We start from the raw sequence: 18,837 nt of genomic DNA, 5'->3' as shown, positions 1-18,837 counted from the left end.
AATGTTTTACGTATGAAACGGAACTGACACTTCACTGCAACACAAACAAATATATTTATTCACCTCTATTCACACAATGAGGCATATTTTCAGTTGTGATTGAACCGTGTTTTTTGAGGAACTATAGGGCTTAACATCTACAACGGACCCATCGCGGTGACGTTTTTGGTGGAGCTGTTCGTTTAATAGTCGACTCGGAAGAAAGCGAACGTTTTGACAATAAACTCCATCAACACAACAGTATGTGGAGTTAAACTGGACGGGCCCAATAACCTTGTGAGCGGCAGCCAACGGGTGGGTGCATTATGTCGGCAGGATCATTTAAAAGGCAACCGCGACTACATTTTTTTTGTACAGCCCTATTTCTGATACCGTGGTGGCAGAACTTTTGCCATGGTGGGCCGCCACTACAAAATCAACATAGAGGAAACACTGGAGTTTGTCTCACTCTGTGTTGGAATGTAACCACTGAGAAACCATTAGAAAGGAAGGTTCTATTTCTCTCGGTCATAACACCGCCATACTCTCTCTCTCTAGCCCGAGAGAGGTGTCTGCAGCCAGCAGTTCAGTGTGGCCGCTGGCTCGTACAAAATTCTCTCCTTCTCTCTGTCTTTTTTATTACTAGTACACTGCCCATTCAAAATGTGCCAGTTTGGAACGGGGCCGATTGCTTGGTCTGTGGTATTGCTGCTTGTAGCATTCTCCAGAACCAAATTGTAACCTAAAATGACTTACAGAATGACCCCAAACCATTTAATATGCAACTCCACTGTATAGCTTACTACTGACTTACAGTGTACTACTACATTTACCTGACAGAGAACGTTGCAGATTGATTGTGATCATAAAATATCGCAAAATACACACACACACACACACACACACACACACACACACACACACAGGTTACTAGTTCCGGGGGGAAGTTCCTGCGGGGGGAATGCGGCTGAGCAAAATCACAGGAATGGAATCAGAGTTTCTTTTCTTTTTATTGAAAAATGATAAAATATACAGAAAGAAATGCCAAAAATTCACACACTAAATCACAGTTAGAACTGATGAAGTCAAAGCTTGTTTTGAACAAATCAAATCTATAAACTACAAAATACTCTACAAGCAGGAGAAGAAAAGAAAAAAATCTGACAGTGCTGCCTCATTACAGTAGAGCGGCATTCAAGTGTGCTATTTTGTGACACTTACAGTATGTTATCCAGCAGTTTTAATAGCACATTAAATTACACAGGTGAAATCATTCTGACAACGGTTGTCTTTTTGCTCCTTCCTACTTCACAGTACACATGGGTATAATGTTCATCCATTCAATAAAAAAAAAAAAGGTTTAACAAAAGAAATGTGTGTATTCCAGCTCTTTTTCAACTGGAGATTCTAATTCACATACAGTAGCTCAGGTACTGTGTGCGCTAACAAGTCAAAATCTTTCTAGTTTGGCCTCTGTGTGTATTTCTACGTGTGTATTCTGTGCATGTGTGTGTGTGTGTGTGTGTGTGTGTGTGTGTGTGTGTGTGTGTGTTCATTTTCTAGTCACTGTCAGACCAATCGAGCTCCATCATGTCCATGGCTGCGGTAGCCATGTTGATCTTGGTTCCGTGCCGCACGCTGCAGCTCTTCACAGAGTTCTGATTGGACGAGGCGCGCATGCTCACCTGCACCCCAGAGTGACCGATGACTCCCACCTCCCCTCTAATCTTTTGGCTGATGGCCTCGCTGCAGTCGCCTCTGACTCCCTGGACCACGACTCCCATGTCACTCCTGTGACCCCTGACCCCCAGCTCACTCCTCACCTTCATCACTCCCAGGTCCCCCATGTTCATGTTCATGTCCATGTCACCTAGTCTCTCCATGTCCCCCATCTCATCCATGTCTAAGGACAGCATGTCCCCCAAGCCCCCCAAACTCCCGTGGAGACCCTTGAACATGGCCGGGAGCCTCCCCCCTTCTATACCTCCCTCCATCCCTCTCTCATCTAGCCTGTCCCCCAGCTTCTCTATCTCCCATCCTCCCTCCTTCTCCCTCTCCCTCTCCCCTTCCGCCTCTCCAAACCCGCCCGAATACCCTCGGACTATGGTGGTCACCCTGCTCCTCTGCATCCCTCCCCTCTCCCTGTCCCCCTCCTCCCACGTCCTCTCCTCCCTCTCCACTCTGCCACCTGGGAAGCTCCTGAGTGTCACCTGCACCCGTCCTCCTCCTCCTCCTCCCTCCATGCTCCCACTGTCATCTCTCTCCCCCCAGCCTTTCTCCTCCAGGGTTCCTTCCTCTTCTCCGTCCTCCTCTCCGAACCTGCCCTGCAACCCTCGGAACACGGCATGCAGCCTCCCGCTGTCGAGCGAGCCCATCCCCCTCTCCAGCGCCGCGCTGCTCCCCCGCTCCGTGTCTCCGTTGCTGAGGGTGCGGAGGAGGCAGCTGACGCCGGCACTGCTGACGCCGGCACTGCTGACGCTGGCACTGTTGGAGTCCTGAGAGTGCGAGCGGAAGAAAGAGCTGGAGGAACCGATGGACATTGGTGTGAAGAACTGATAAGGTAAGAGAGAAGGAAAGGAGACGAGGGCCAAGATCATAAAAAAAGAAGGTATTATTTCATTTTGTTGTCTGGACAGATTTTACGTTTACTCCACTTCCACTTACTGGTGAGATGTTTGAGCGCTCCATGAGCAGGGAGGTTGGACTGGGAGACATGTTGGACCTCTCCATCAGCCTCTCCTCCCACAGTCGGAGCCTCCTCTCCCTCTCCTCCAGCTCCTTCTCTTTGGAGTAAAGCTCCCTCTCCAGCTTCCGAAGGCGCTCGAGAGTCGCCTCGATTTCACACCTGTAGTATGGCCACACGCAGACAGAATATACGCCTTCTATTGGGACTTTGTACATGGCTTAGTTTTAACAGCAACTTCAACGCGGCGATAAATAAAGTTAAATTGCTAAATATTTCAGAACAGCATGCATGTGCTGTTGGAAAAATAATTTCTATTAGAAGATATTTTGTTCAAAAAAACACCACTCTTTTAAAAGTTGAGGCTCTCAAGATCTCTCGTGACCGATGCACTCTACTTTTGCTCTAGTGTGTACTGTAGAATAAACTGTGACAATTAGTGTACATATTACTGTACACCAATTGTCACAGTTTACTATTTTTGCAGTTCATATACAAGAAATCAATGTACTTTTACATTTTGTAATGACAGGAAATTATGCAATACATGCATTGATGCAGGTCAGTCAAACTGGAATCTTTTAATGCCACCGCAAAATGTTTTTCCTCAAGATTTAATTTCTCCAAAGATTTTCCTGGAGCTGGCTCACCACCATACACAGATTTTTACAAACGTTTTAATTTATGTTGTGCACTGCATTTTTGGACAATACTGTTCATCAAGAGCACACTCAAATCATGTTTTTGTAGACTTTTTCTGAGTGTATGTACTAGATTTTCTCACCTTTTTCAGTTCAAACACATAAAATACTCATGCTAAAAATGACTATGTAGTTTGAAAACTACGTCAACGTTACCAATTATAACTTCAGTTATTTGGCTTAAAGCAAAAGCTGCAGCTCTGATAAACTGGCAACATGAAAAGGATGCACCAATTTAAAAATGAGTACACTCTAGTATCCTATAGCAGACCATATGACAAGACATTTTTAGTTTACTTGACCTGCAGAAGAAAATATTTCTAGCGTCAACTGAGTAAGACATGTAGCTGCAGTACTCTCTGTTACCACAAGAGGTCACTGTGAGAGTTTGAGTGACTGCCCATGAACCTGCATTCACACACACACACACACACACACAGTCACTCAAACACACACACACACACACACACACAACACAATCAACTCTCACAGCAACTAAATATAGAGCGATCTGACGCACAGCCATACCTCCTCCTGTGTTCCTTCCATACCTCCCTCTTCATTCATCCCGCCCCTTCACCTCCCTCACTCTTCCTCCTTTCCAACTTTTTCCACCCGTACCCAAAACTTCACTCAGAATTGATTGCCTCGCTGTACTCATGTTAAATATTCACAGAATCTCGCACCTCTGCTCCATCCCCCACCTCTCTCTCGCTCTCTCTCGCTCTCTCCCCCCTCTCACCCCTGCCGTCTGTTTCTCCATTGTTCAGTCTCGTAAAATTCACATGTGCCCAATACATTTCTGTTTCTCCGTCAACTTCTCCTCTTCTTCAGCTCATACTTGATTCCCCCCCCCCCCACACACACACACACACTCCTCAGAGTGGAGGAGTAGAGGAATCTCTTCCATGGACACTTTCCAGAGAGCTTATTATAGACTGATGTAGAGCACAGGGTCACACATTTAACTTCTCTCCTGAGCTTAATAGTCCACAGAGCTGTGTGTGTGTGTGTGTGTGTGTGTGTGTGTGTGTGTGTGTGTGAGTGTGTGAGACTATGTTGCATTTGTGTGCATGCATTTTGACTTTTTGGGAGTACAGTAAATCGCAGACTGCGTTTGTCATTCTGAACTAGACTTTACTGTATACACTTGAAAATGACCTGCTTCATGCTCAGACACAGTGCAGATGCACTCAATGTTTAATTTTGATGTTTACAAGTGTGTGTGTGTGTGTGTGTGTGTGTGTGTGTGTGTGTGTGTGTGTGTGTGTGTGTGTGTGTGTGTGTGTGTGTGTGTGTGTGCGTGCGTGTGTGTATACCTCCACTGGTCCTTGTTATGGAGGAAGGAGTTACACTGGTCTGGTAGCCTGCTGTCATTGGCCATGGTCTCCAGGGTTACCAGCACCTGTTTGAACTGTGGACGCTCCTGTAGGTACATGCATGCACACAATATAAAATAACGCACCAATTTTTAATGTCTTTAAAAAAAAAAAGAAGTTTCATTTTTTTAGGAGATTAGCCCCTTGTCCATTTAGCTTACCTTTGGGTCTGCTTGCCAACATTTCCTCATCAGCTCTGCAAAACTTGCTGGACAGCTGGTGGGGATGGTCAGCCTCTAGATACCCAGACACACAAAAACACGTGCAAATACAAGAAGCTTATACAGTACATAATTAAACCTACTAACAACCATGTTACGGACCTTTTTCGCTCTTCCTTTAAGAGCCCAGAAGTTATTTATTGCTGTCGGGGTGTAAGTACCATTTCAAACGATATATAAAAAAGTGTATTTTGGAAATAGTTACCAACCCTGCCTTTAAGAGCTTAAACTCAGAAACTCAGCTAAAGTGCTTCATGAGGGCTGTGTGGGTGTGGTTTGATCAGATTTGACAGACAGTGGCCTTAAACCAGCAAACAGCCCTACCGCTGTCACCTCATTTTGAATCAAATATTGCTGAATCCTGATTGGTTTTCAAATGTGACATCACCTTTTTCCAGTCCCATCTACCTCAAACCAGTGGGAAGAGCTCAGAAAAAAAGGAATACATACTGTAAAACTTGAATAGGAAATATCCAAAGTTGTTCTAACTTATATAAAATATTTATATGATGACTGTTTTATTAGGTTTTTTGTTTATATATTTAAAATTGTATCACACATTACAATTAATCTAATCATTTGTTTAATATACACTCAACCTGTTTATGAGATAAAATGGGTACATGTGAAAGTGTCTGGCTCCAATTGTATCTTTCTGTAACATGTTAACTGCAGTAACAACACCAAACCACACCATGTCCCTTCATGAAAGATCTCCTGGCATCACAAAAGGTCTAAATGAGCCCAGACAGCTCCATAGAACTGTGCAGTAAATGGAAACAGTTTTCTCTGGGGATTAATCCTAAAATATCACCGACTGAGTGGAGAGAGGGCAAATAAGAGGGTCAGGAGAAGAGGTATAGCAATGGAGGGGAAAATCAGAGGGAGACTGGGAAAGGGAAAGGAAGAGAGAGAGAGAGAGAGAGAGAGAGAGAGAGCGAGAGAGAGTTATTTAGGGAGAGTATTTGGAGATTAGCCAACAGCTACGCAGGAATCATGTTCTCAGAGTTGCTTGTTGGCCCCCAGTGTGTGTGTGTGTGTGTGTTGTGGGAGGGGTACAGGCACGTCAATAACTGAAACACATAGACTGTATACGCATCATCCCCCTACTCCCATAAACCTCCAGAATCAACCCTTCTATCACTGCAATCTCCCTCGTTTTCTCTGTCTCTCTCTCGTAAAGGCTTAAGCCGGTCTGGCTGCGCTCCACTGCTGTGTATCCAAGCCTTACAAGAGCAAAGAACTGACATCAGGCCTAAAAATACCCAGCCTCAGCCTCACCAGCTTGCAGTGGAAACCATGAGAGCATCGCATTGTTCCTCCAACCTTCTCAAACTCTGGTGGCTTTACATGCTGACAGAGAAAGAAAGGTGTGTGTGTGTGTGTGTACGTGTGTGTGTGTGTGTGTGTGTGGGGGGGTTTACCTCTTGCTTTTCCACCACCAGCCATGCAACCTGCAGCCCTTCGAAACCTTTGAAAGGAACCTCCCGAGTCAGCATCTCCCACAGTACCTGGCCACAGAACACAGTGTGTTGGTTCATTAAGACAGACATGATTTGTTGTGAAGATGCCTTATTGGAAAGCCACCACAAAATCGAACCAGCACACCCAATACAGTAGGGCAGGGAATCATTAGAAATGAATTCAGACTGTCATGTTCTGCCTCTACTCTAATGCCCATCTGCAGCAATCATCTTTTTCCATCCTCTCAGTCAGATCCTGTCTTTTGTCTCTGGGAGAGAAGTGGCATATTGAGCTTCAGTGACCTATTCATAGGCAATGTCAACTTTTCAGTCTTCTTACAACTTACCCCCCACTCACTTATTCAGGTATTTTCAGGCTAGGCACTGTGTGTGTGTCTCCAGCACTTTTCCTGACTATCTCTCCTCATCCCCAAGGCTACCATGGGAAGAGTTATTTTGACATAAAACTCATCAAAAGTCTCTCATTTCAAAAAAAAAAAAAAAAAAAAATATATATATATATATATATATATATATATATATATATATATATAAGTATTTTGTCATTTCATAAGCAGACTAGCTCTAAAGCCGCTGCTCCATGGGAGACTGAACTGGGAGTGGAATTAGGAGATGATTTTTGGGAGAGAGCCATCATAAGAATACGTACCTCTTCGTCATGTCCTCGTCTAGGTCTTATCCAGTTTAAAGTGGTACAGATTGCATTTTTCACAATCAAGACTATCAGAAATGTATCTAGAGGTTGATGACACCTGTGTCAAGTGTGAACTAACTCCCTGCCAGCTTAGCCATATGTTTGCCCTTTGTCCCAAACTTGAACATTTTTGGAATGCTATCTTCAATATCCTTTCAGACATTCTTCAAGTCCAATTAGAACCACACCCCCTATTAGCTATTTTTGGTGTTACACCGGTCCCACAGCTTCTTAATAGAAGACAGGCAGAGGTTGTTGCCTTTGCTACTCTGCTGGCACGGCGAAGGATCCTATTCTCCTGGAAATCCTCACAGTCCCCCTCTGTGTCCCTGTGGCTGAAAGACCTTATTTTCTTTGTAAAATTAGAGAAGGTGAAATTCACTCTAAGAGGGAATACTGATAACTTTTTCAAATGCTGGAACTCTTTTCTTTTATTATTATTACTTTCAATGAGCTACAAACACTTCCCTGATTAGGGTGTGCACTGTGCATTCAACCACAACTACTTTTGACTCCATTGTTTTTTTCCCCCCTTCTTTGTCGTTCATTTTATTTTATTTTTTTCTATCTTTATTATTATTATTTATTTATTTATTTATTTATTTTTTTTAATGTTCACTTAATTTGGTTTCTCAGTTATTGTTTGTATGTTCGTGCATTTATGTATGTGCTACATGTAAGACCTATCTTGGGGGGTGGGAGGTATGGGATTGGTGACAGTAAGGGCCTGGGAAAAGGAATCTTTATTTGACTCTCATATATGTTGTATTACTATTGCACAATGTTTAAAATTATTGTCCCGACTGCATACAAAAAAAAAAACCTTGAATAAAAAAAAAAAAAAAAAAAAAAAATGAATTCAGACTGGTGCTGATATGATCTTAAACATGCCATGAGGAATATAAACTTATTTTTTCAAAATATTGTCTTAATTTATACAAAATGCCATTGTTGGTGGGCGTTTTTACAGGATTACAGCAAGCTACAGATGACAGATCTTTTTCACTCCTCCTTTAAGAGCCCAGAAGTTATTTTTATTTTGGAAAACGCCGTACAAGACGTTCATGACAGTGTCATGTCACTCTTATGTAGATACCTTCAAGTAAAGTGTAACCAAAGTATTTTGTAAAAACAGAAACTGTCTGATAAAAGAAAATCTGACAAAAACAAAACATTTTTTTCAACACTATGTTGGTTTTTCAACACAAAGTATTTCGGTTTGATTCCCGACCTTACAATAATGATATTTGTACAGTAGCACCAACTCACCACGCCATAGGAGTAAGTGTCACAGGTCTCTGAGACAGGCAGGCTCTGAATGACTTCAGGAGCCATCCAGGGGAAAGTGCCCACCACTGTCATATGAGTGGTATGGGACAGGAACTTAGATGCCCCAAAGTCACAAATCTGAAATCCCAACAGAAAGAGCAATGAAGAAAACACAGAATACCTGAATGTGCCTGATTTGAATTTAAAAAAAATGCTAATATTAGTTATCTGTACATCTCAAGACACGCACCTTCAGCACTTTGTCTGCTGTCATTACCACTGCATGAGAGAGAACAGAGAAACCATTCAAAGCTGTGTGACGTGAAACAGTAATAGAGCTAACACACTAATAGCAAAGAGAACTCAAGTTTGAGGAGCAAATCTAAACGTGGTTAAGGTTGATGTGTTACCGTTGCGTGACTTGAGGTCTCTGTGAATGACTTTGACTGGAGCTTCTGCGTGGAGGTAATGCAACCCTGTAAGGAAATCAAGAATTAATAACTGGCAAAAAAAAAATTAATTCTGATTGGTTTTGGTGGAATTTCCTACCAGCATTAAAGTTGTGGGTGCAGTTGAATTGTAAAATATTTTGGTTTGAACTTCAGGTTAACCCATAAATCCACTGGATTAACTGAGGTTAAAGAATTGTAGGCTAAATACAACATTTACAACAAAGGAACAGTTATAATAAGGGCAAAGTACACACAACCTCAACGAATCCAATCTGTGTATATATAATTTTGCCTGACATTTGCACTATTTGGGAATTTATTACTGTATTGTACATATTACTTCTCTTTTAAATTGTATATATAACTTATCTTTCTTTATCTTATTTGTATATATTTCTTATCTTTTTTTATATTATACTTGTTGTACGTGTCCTTGTGCACCGTGGGTCGGAGAGAAACATATTTTCAATTGCTCTGTATGTCTGGCAGATATTGCAGGATTGACAATAAAGTTGACTTGACTGATAATATGATCGGTTTCATCTGAATTTGGGTGCAAACTTGACAGTGTAAATTGATAATTACGTGCATGTCACCTTTTACGTATCAATTACCTTAAAATCTATCACAGAGAACATTTAAAAATCTAAATGTTCCTCTTTTATCTATTATACATACATTATTTACTGCCCCAGTAATCAGCAAGGTGTCCTTCGCCAACCCCCCCTCCCCCCCCAATCTTATACCAACACATATAACAGAAATAATATTTTGCTGATCTGTATATATTTAACATGTTATTTGATTCTGTTTGCAACAGGGCAAATGGAAAAAAAAAGCTTGTTGGTGTTGAATACACACAGGTTAGAGACGGGGATTAAGAGACAAATAAAAAGCTGTGTAAACTATTATTAACTCTGGTGCATGATGACTCAAGTATTGCAGGACTCTGGTGATCGTATCAGTGCCCCTGAACTCTGGAAGCTAAGTGATTCAACCCTACTTTTTATTATTACCTTTGGCTATCTGTATGGCCCATGTCATGACCTGCTCCATGTCCATCTCCTCACTCTGCTCACTGGAAAGGTACTCATACAGAGACCCTGCACTGGCATACTCTGTATACACACACACACACACACACACACACACACACACACACACACACACACACACACACACACACACACACACACAATTGTCATTATAGGAGAACAGTTAAGAGGAATTATGTGTGCAGGGCTACACATATAAACACTGGCAATTGGAAGAATAAATATTAACTTTTATAATGCAGTTAAAGCAGATCTCAATCCCCACGTTTAAAAACTAGTTAACTGACAGCATTTTTAACTGAAGTGACTGACATTTTAAACAAGTGACAGAAACTACAACTGCACCGCAAACATGTACATTTTTGCAGTGCAGTTGTAGTTTACATTAATGCATTATATAATGTTTGAGAAACATCACACAGTCCCATGCACAGAGAAGCTAGCTCAAATCAGTGGCAAAGCTCACAACTCTGACTGTCTAATCCAGATTAGCTCCGGACTGTTAACCTTTTCCTGTTAAGTCTTGACAGTTAAAAAGATAAGTAGAAGACTGAGGACAATGTCAAAGGAGTCCGAGGAGTAAGAACATGGACAAATCTGTCCTTTGTAATGACTGGATGTTACCATTTAACAAAAATGCATTTTACTGCCTCCAAACTCCATCTCATCACATATAAAGTTGTCTTCTTCATCTCCTGAACCAGTTCTTATTTTGCCTACTATACTCTTTTATTTTTAGGAAGCACTGGACTTTATTAGACTCAGCTGCAGTGAGAATTGTTGCTGGACAAGTCTGTAGTGGTGTGTCGGTGCTTTATCTTAACCATATGACCCGTCCAGGATTACAACCACATCCAAACATGCTGGTCTCAGTTACAAATGTCCTGCCAGGAAACACAGCAAGAACCTGTGCTCAGAGTATACACACAAATGTCAAAACACACACATAAACACGGCCATCAGAGCATGTGCCAATGTGTCCGTAAGTGGCATGCTAAGGATCAAATACACACAAATATGGCTAATACACAAACACACGCCTGTGTAGTTCTATATGAGATGACAATCTGCCCTGACCCTAACCCCTCCATGCCTCACCTTAAAGCCTGACCTGTCCTTAACACCTAATGTTACTTATATCCATTAGGCCGTGACCCCAAAGATGTTAACACACATGATCATTTATAGACCACTTTCAACAAGTTCTACAAGTGTAGAACAATTTCTAACAAGATCAGTTATCTGAATGAAGTTGGGGATTAAAATACTCCCACAGTCACATGTTTAGGTTTTAGGTTAGTGCTAGGTTTCCCCTCTGACAGAGATGTTATTCTTCATTTCCTGCCCAGGGAATACAGATAAAAACTAGCTTATAGCTAACTTTGGTACTGCTAAGGAGCTGTGCATTGTCCCTGTCAGATAAACGAAAAATTATGTTCTGAAAGGAAGGAGATACACACACACACACACACACACACACACACACACACACACACACACACACACACACACACACGGTCTGACCTGTGACAATGCCATAGTTGGGCGATTCCAGCACGGCTCCATAAAACTGAATGATGTTCTTATGACTCAGGACGCTGAGAATCTCCGCCTGGACGAGGAGACAAAAACAAAAAAACAATATGAATAACTTCATTAACATCCTCCTTCAGTTTTACAATATCTGACATTGGCAAGGAAACCTCCTTAAGAAAACAAAATGTAAATCATTCCTGATAGACTGTACACTTACAAAGTAGAGCTGTTCACTTGTTATCCAATTTTATAAGTTATTCCTGACAGTGTGTCCGGGGTGCCTGAACTGAGGTCTGAAGTCTCCAAACACAGGCCTTCCACACCGCAGTGACAAACATGCCATTAATCTGAACAGACATATAGGGTCATACCCTTTGCATTTGTGGAATACGTAAGTGTTGCCAGGCAACATAATAACTAACCATCAAGTATATGAAATCACACAAAAAATTGCTTCAAAAATATTTTCTCGATAAATAGTTTTTCTTCCAAAGAGCAGTTTATTTCACCGCTTTTACTCCCACGTGTGAGGTGATCAGCGAGTACAAACATCAGTGTGTTTTACATTTGTGAATGTAGTGGTGGACATACATTTACTTAAGTCCGATTTTGAGGTTCTTGTACTTTACCCGAGTATTTCCATTTTATGCTACTTTATACTTTAACTCCACTACTTTTATCTGACAGCTAGAGTTGATCAAATAATATGATAATATAACACCAACAGAGGCCATTCTGCATGAGTACTTTGATAAGTACATTTTGTTGCTAATGTGTCTCAAGTCAAATTTTGATTGCACTTGTAATAGTATTGTCATAAGTATTATCATAGTGTGGTGTTGCTATTTGAGTACTTCTTCCACCACTGTGTGAAGGTAGTGTTTGTGCAATAATGACCTGAAATATGACTGTAATGCTAGAGTTTTCTCAAGCAGCTCCATTTCACATGAAGTGTTGCAGAAAAAAGATCCACTAAACTGCAGTTCTCCCATAATCTATCAAATTTGTATTTACATATTGACCACACAACACACACACTTCAGCCCACTCTGCATGTGTTTATGTGTGGCTGTGAGAAAGCAAGTTTGAGAGAAATACAGGACAGGCAACAAATCAAATTCTGTTCCCTCTGTTTAATGCAGTCGGCCCCTGCGTGACGGTGCATTTTCTTAACTTCAGTAGTCTATCTTATATTTGTCTTAAACATGAGCATACTTTACATGTTGAAATAACACCATGCCTGATTCACCCACAGGTCACGCTAAACTTCTAAAAGGTTCCTGACACTGGGTCACACTCATAGAGAACCACCTGGGCTGAACTGCAGTGCATAAAGCCCCAAATGACCACACACCTCACCCTGAAATACAATGGGAGGAACAGGGGAGTGCTGGCATAAATAAAACGGCTCCATCCACAAAGAGTGGGCGGACGAGGGGGACGAGGAGAGGTATGTTTAAGATAAACACATGTTCAACGGCCGACAACAGGGGGGAGGAGGGGGAGGGAAAGAGGGCTTTGGGTGTCCAAAGAGGATCTGGGAAATTAGTGGAAACTAGAGCAGTCATGTGCCACAAACAAGTCCATAACTTCTAAATACTACGGAGCTTCAAATTATGTGTGTGTGTGTGTGTGTGTGTGTGTGTGTGTGTGTGTGTGTGTGTGTGTGTGTGTGTGTGTGTGTGTGTGTGTGTGTGTGTCTCTGCTGCAGAGGTTTATGATAGCTCTGTTTGTGTGCGTCTCTTCCTTACCTCTTTGTCAATCTTGAGAAGTTTCTTCACAGCCACTTCCTTGTCCTGGGATATCCACAGGGCTCTGTAGACGCTCCCAAAGCTGCCTCCTCCACAGTTCTCATAGAAGAGCAGGTCATCATGCTTTATCTGCACAAACGACGAGCCAGGGGACGACATGGCATACTGACTCACGCGCACACAAACGCACACATATACACACACATATACACACACACACACACGCAGCCCCAAACGCTTGCACGCTCAAAACACCCCAACGCTCAACGCTAACCCCAAAAGTGTATAAGTCACGGATCAGCACAGAGAGAGAGAGAGCGAAGGATAAGAAATAAAGAGAGGCGGGGTAGTTTCCTCCACAGGGCCGGAGTGGATGTTGTCAGTCAGCAGAACCGATTGACGGAGAGAAGAAACCAAAACGTTCTGGAAAGAGAGAGAGAGAAGTTTGCTCCCTGTGAGTCAGGAAAAGTCGGAGCTCCCCTGTCACTACTAGACAAGGTATCACATTGCCAGATAGTGGTGGTCCAGTGGAACTACAACACAAAGCTAACACACACACACACACACACACACACACACACACACACACACATACATAGAGCGTGAAGATGAAGGGGAGGTGAGGGTTTGAGTGTGTGTGTGTGTGTGTGTGTGTGTGTGTGTAAGTTACGGTTTGCAGTCAGTGTGTGCAGTCTGCCTGTAGCAGACACACTGTTCAAATATGGGCACTGGCATCCAGGGCATTCCTTCTTCCTGGATAACTGTGGCTATATAAAGCTCCCTATACACTTCACACACAGACAGAGATATACTGCTCTGGCCTATAGCGTGTCAGAAACAGTAAATCAGTAAGCAACAAGGGTGACTGCCTCATATATCTAAATCCATCTCTCTCACACACACACTAAAAACACACACGCACACTTGCCAGAGAAGCCAAGCAGGGCTAGTGTGTTACTTTTTTTATTTTTTTTTGGGACAGCGTGTTACTCACCCTGACAGGAATGACCCAGTGACATCATCAGCCGTGCTGACATCACGGTGCAGGGACAGGTGGGATCAGCTCGGGGAAGTTAGGACACTTCTCAGTTAGTGACAGTAGGAGACGTAACAGTGATTCACTGGATGAATAAAACATGACTCCTCGAAGCTGCAATGAATCATTTCACTACATAGTACAAAAGTGTTATACACTAAAATAAACACCACCCTTTGAATGCATCACCATCCTCCGTTTCTCTACCACTCGGTGGAGCAAAAACACATTTTGAAGAATGTCATCAAAGCATAAGCACTGTTAAATTAGCTTTTTTATTTTTTATTTACAAGGCAGACCACACATACAAGTACAGTTACAGGCTGCTCTGGGGGAAAAGCCAGCCTTTACACCAGTTCTCGACACACACACACACACACACACACTGTCACATCAGAAGCTCCTGAGATCAAAGGAAAATGAATGACACTTGTCAAGAACACACTCACAATCTACACCCACATATATATAAATTAAATTACACGGACTGAGATGACAAGATTTCCCCCCTCAAAGTACAAGTCGCCTATGCATCTAGGGTCAGTGATTCCAAATCAAAAGAAGTACAATTTGGTTAGACAACTGACCTCATAACAGATCATAATTCATATCCTACAGGAGCTTTTCTCCGATGAAAAATAAAACACAATACTGCTGTGTAAAATTTTAACACTGTTTGCAGTACAATTAGGGCTTTAATCCAACTAATACTCTGTCTAGTAGTTTTGAAGTGTCTGGCTAGTTAAGGGACACTGCTATTTACCTAAAGGACATCCTAAAGAGCTGGATATAATCATGTAGATTATGAAGTAAATAAGTACTTTCATATTTATCCGTAAATCCAACAAGGCGAATGAAGAGTCTGGGTTACTGCAGTTTATGGGGTTTTCTGTCTATGAGTCTGACCATCAGGAGAGTAAGGTTTGCTTTACAGGCAGGTACAGTAATATATTGTAAACTAGGGCTATTTTGGGGGGGTAGCACAACATTACAGGACACTCCGATAGAAATCCACTGTATAGAACACAAAGCCTTTGAAGTTCAGTCATGCAGGATATCGATTCAAGTTCTATACATTACAGTTCTATCTAACAGGTCCCAAACAGTAACAACTAGTACGGTTAAAACCCTCAGACAGAGCCACGAAAGAGCAGCTGAACAGTTTCGGTCTGTCCAGGAACAAGAGGACTGTAATGGCACATATTATATATAAGTCCTTCATCCAGAATAGCTCATGGTAGTGCTAAAGTCATTGACCGTTGTGATTCGCTACTAAACGGCCAGTCGAGTTGAGTTATTTTATCCAGGTAATGTGTGTGTGTGTGTGTGTGTGTGTGTGTGTGTGTGTGTGTGTGTGTGTGTGTGTGTGTGTGTGTGTGTGTGTTTTTATGCTAATGTCATAGAAAAGGCGATGGCGGTGGAAGATCTGGAGCTCATGTCCGCCGAGGCTCCATCCTGTAGGAGAGCTGCGTCAGTGCCCTCTGGTTGTCGATCACGCAGAGCTTTCTAACGTAACCCCGTACATCTGCTTGGTTTTTGTTGGGTTGGCATATCTCGGGATCTAACGCAGTCAGAGAGGACACAGAAGAAGAAAAAAATTGTCATTGGTAAGATGTGGGTAAAGCCAGCCTGGAAATGTGATCAAAGTAGAGCAACGAGCCGACTTACTGAATGGTTGGCTTCTACAGTGCCTCACTTGCCGAATTGTGTTCGCTATAATACGCTGAAAAGATAGGGGAGAAGGAGGCTCTTTAGATAGTATGTCAAACTTGAGTGAAGAACGGTATGATGCGTAAAACATATCCGTAAAATTAATCATTTGCCCATTCAATGTGCACAGAAACTCACCATTTTCTCAAAATTGACCATATTGTCAATGAAGGTCTTGTTGCCCTCATGTGTAAATGTCATGTCTGTAGAGAAAATGAATGAAATTTAATGGCATCCATGTTCCTCCTCGCAGAGTTCACTTCCCATGTGATACAGTGACTGGAGTGGTGATGTTCTCTACACTGAGTCGTACCTTTGAGAAGGAGGGGCATGAAGGGGATGATAGGCGGCTCCAGTTTGGTGACAGTGAGCCGGTAGGACCGGTGGTTTCTTGATGGGTCCTGTCACCAAACATATAAACTGTGTTCATTTCTAAAACATTTGGAAGTCAGTTCACCCAAACTACAAAAAAAAACATATTTTCTTAATTATCCCTAAAGGTACAGGTGCCCATGTTAGATATGTATCTGCATACATTTTCTTTATCTATCTATTCTATCTTTCACGCAACTCACCATCATACTCTCAAACTCAGCGTAGAACTTCTTAAACTTGGTGGGGAGTTTCTGCCATGAAAAACAGAGGATCTCAGTGACATGAATGCAGTAGCAATGGCTACATTCAGCAATCGTGCAATACAGCCGAGGTTCACTGAAGATCTAAACATAGATTAGACAAAGTTTACCTCCCACGTCTGGCTCAATCTGCTGACTGCAGGGTTGCTCATCCCCATGATGATGGCAAAGAATGAATTCAGGTTCTTAAACTCCCGACAGCTATGGACAAATACGCACACACGCAAGCAAAGACGTAAAGTGAGACTCCTCATCTAAGTGCGTGTGTGCAGAGCAGCATGCGTATGAAGTGCGTGACGGTCACCCGCAGCTCCCACTCACTGTGCAGCGATCTTGATGAACTTCTTGAGGAGCTGGACTCTCTTGCTGAGCTGTCCGCAGAGGCACACCTCAGTGACCACCCACAGCTGAACCTGGTTGAACCTCCGCAGAAACAGGTCCAGATTAGCCGTGGTTCTTCTAAAGCTCTGCCGGCCAAACGTGTGGTAGAGCAGCTCATGCTGGGGACAAAAGAGAGGAGATGTTTAAGGGGAGCAGGTATGGAGTTGATCCAGTGGACAGGCCCTGTCACATGGCATCTATCAAGTATTCCTCATGCAGGGCTTTTTATCATGGACAATGATGCAGCACCAGTGTAGAAAGAAGGCAGTCCTTCCAGAAAAATGAGAGTTTTTCTGTGATTGTTGCGGGCAAAAATCCTTGATTATGCGGCACGTTTTCTTAAAAAATGCGATGGAATATGCGGGATATTTATACAATGTTATGTGATCAAATTGCAGGAACTTGCAAAAATTTTTCGATGATGTCACTTCATAACGTTCCCATTGCAACAGGGGAAAATGGCTGCTCTTGTGTGAAGTAAACGCAACATTTTTCAACTTTCTGCTAAGATATACCTTGTACACACAGTACACATGGTATACCCAGTTAACTAACAGTATTCATCATGACTCCAGGGAGTATTCATTAGCATAAGCGACTGAAATGACTTACACTGTCATCGGTCTGTAGGTAATGCTGCTGTCAACTGCTCGTTCATATCTAAATAAATCTGTTTTCTTACCACTTGCAGAGCTGAGGTGGACCAACACGAGCTCATCAGTGGTGCCAAGTTTGTCAGCCACAGCGCTCAATCGCGGGGTTTGCAGCTTTTCGACGATGTTCACGTCGCGTAATTACGTCACTTCATAACGTCTTGTGTGAAGTAAATGCAACATTTTTCAACTTTCTGCTAAGATATATGTGACTTTTTTGCAACGAAAATGCGGGGATTATGAAATCATGCAAGCCCTGCATAGTTTGCGTGGAAATTGGCAGTTTATGCGGCGAAAGTGCGGGCGTATTTGAAAAAATGCGCCCCCCGCATAAATATGCAGACTTTGGCTGATTATGCATTGAATTATGTGATCGCATAATTGCGTTTTTCTGGAGGGACTGAGAAGGCCAACTTGCTGTAAAGGGCTTGTCTCTCTCTCCATACCTGAAACTTAATTTCAGTGTGTAAAATAAGGCTTTATGCAACATTGTACATGCTTGTCTTCTTCTACTGGCCTGAAGTTTTATCTGAGCTTATTATACACGCCCTCTGCGCTCCCTTGATGCTGGTCTCCTGGTCATTCCCCTAGTAAATCACGGTAGGAGCATTCTCCTACCGTGAGCTACCCAGGCGCCTGTTTATGTGTTCTTTTAATTGTAAAGTGCATTGAGACCATGTCTTATGGTGTACACTTTAGATACATTTGATTGATTGAAGTTGTTTTGTGTGTGTGTGTGTGTGTGTGTGTGTGTGTGTGTGTGTGTGTGTGTGTGTGTGTGTGTGTGTGTGTGTGTGTGTGTGTGTGTGCGCTACCTCATGCATACAGCTGAAGAGCTCCCAGTCATACATGGTCATTTGGTAAGCCAGGTCCTTAGAGCTCATCAGCTCAAAGGTTGACATGGAGCCTGCAGAGGGACCCTCCTGGTCTGGGAGGGGAGTCTGGGACACGCATACACACAAAAATACACAAGAGTACAGTTCACACATATTCAAAGAATCAATGTATTACAATCTTTCAAAAAGCTTCTTTCAAACAATGTCACGTGACAAAGATCCATTGTAATAGTGCATATGATTCCCATAAAGCATGGCGAGGTGTGCTTTACTTATCACTGTTTGAAATCCTGTACATACTTCATCACCATCACAGTACAATCGCAATAAAGAATGCACCATTTTCATTAAAAAAAACTTCACAAGTTCAAAGTAAACAGGG

At 42.4% G+C, this 18,837-nt stretch overlaps 2 protein-coding genes across 4 annotated transcripts in view; both read right to left on the bottom strand.

Annotated features, from left to right (window-relative positions):
• Nucleotides 1-974: 974 nt before the first annotated feature.
• On the bottom strand, nucleotides 975-13,786 carry LOC116037214 (serine/threonine-protein kinase 26-like). The gene is made up of 12 exons (XM_031281000.2): nucleotides 13,205-13,786; nucleotides 11,442-11,529; nucleotides 9,879-9,980; nucleotides 8,821-8,886; nucleotides 8,661-8,689; nucleotides 8,411-8,548; nucleotides 6,388-6,474; nucleotides 4,904-4,978; nucleotides 4,683-4,789; nucleotides 2,644-2,824; nucleotides 1,522-2,531; nucleotides 975-1,483 (listed from the first exon to the last, which is right to left on the bottom strand). The coding sequence occupies exons 1-11, from the start codon at nucleotides 13,361-13,363 to the stop codon at nucleotides 1,539-1,541; spliced, it is 2,025 nt and encodes a 674-aa protein (XP_031136860.1). The 5' UTR covers nucleotides 13,364-13,786; the 3' UTR covers nucleotides 975-1,483; nucleotides 1,522-1,538.
• A 710-nt stretch (nucleotides 13,787-14,496) lies between these two features.
• Nucleotides 14,497-18,837, bottom strand: part of LOC116037213 (rap guanine nucleotide exchange factor 4-like) — a 35,433-nt gene continuing 31,092 nt past the window's right edge. For 2 of the 3 annotated variants that reach the window (XM_031280998.2, XM_031280999.2), the window contains 8 exons: nucleotides 18,435-18,560; nucleotides 16,907-17,085; nucleotides 16,696-16,786; nucleotides 16,526-16,576; nucleotides 16,264-16,351; nucleotides 16,089-16,153; nucleotides 15,909-15,963; nucleotides 14,497-15,801 (listed from right to left, as the gene is read on the bottom strand). In XM_031280998.2, the coding sequence (XP_031136858.1) occupies nucleotides 15,674-15,801; nucleotides 15,909-15,963; nucleotides 16,089-16,153; nucleotides 16,264-16,351; nucleotides 16,526-16,576; nucleotides 16,696-16,786; nucleotides 16,907-17,085; nucleotides 18,435-18,560 (783 nt within the window). In that variant the 3' untranslated portion in view covers nucleotides 14,497-15,673. The remainder of the gene's footprint in view (nucleotides 15,802-15,908; nucleotides 15,964-16,088; nucleotides 16,154-16,263; nucleotides 16,352-16,525; nucleotides 16,577-16,695; nucleotides 16,787-16,906; nucleotides 17,086-18,434; nucleotides 18,561-18,837) is intronic. The other variant, XM_036005783.1, reaches the window with a different exon arrangement.

The sequence above is a fragment of the Sander lucioperca genome, chromosome 9 (genome assembly GCF_008315115.2).
Source record: "Sander lucioperca isolate FBNREF2018 chromosome 9, SLUC_FBN_1.2, whole genome shotgun sequence".
In the NCBI taxonomy this organism is placed as follows: Eukaryota; Metazoa; Chordata; class Actinopteri; order Perciformes; family Percidae; genus Sander; species Sander lucioperca.
Note: the sequence above shows the minus strand (reverse complement) of the source record. Positions and strands in the feature narration are given on the sequence as shown.

Bases quoted from the DNA above. Each gene is read 5' to 3' on its own strand.
- LOC116037214 (XM_031281000.2), bottom strand. From the start codon at position 13,363: ATGTCGTCCCCTGGCTCGTCGTTTGTGCAGATAAAGCATGATGACCTG. The intron at 8,549-8,660 runs GTGCGTGTCTTG...TTGGGATTTCAG, and splicing joins CAGCAGACAAAGTGCTGAAG to ATTTGTGACTTTGGGGCATC. The intron at 4,979-6,387 runs GTAAACCCCCCC...CTGGGTATCTAG, and splicing joins TGGTGGTGGAAAAGCAAGAG to AGGCTGACCATCCCCACCAG.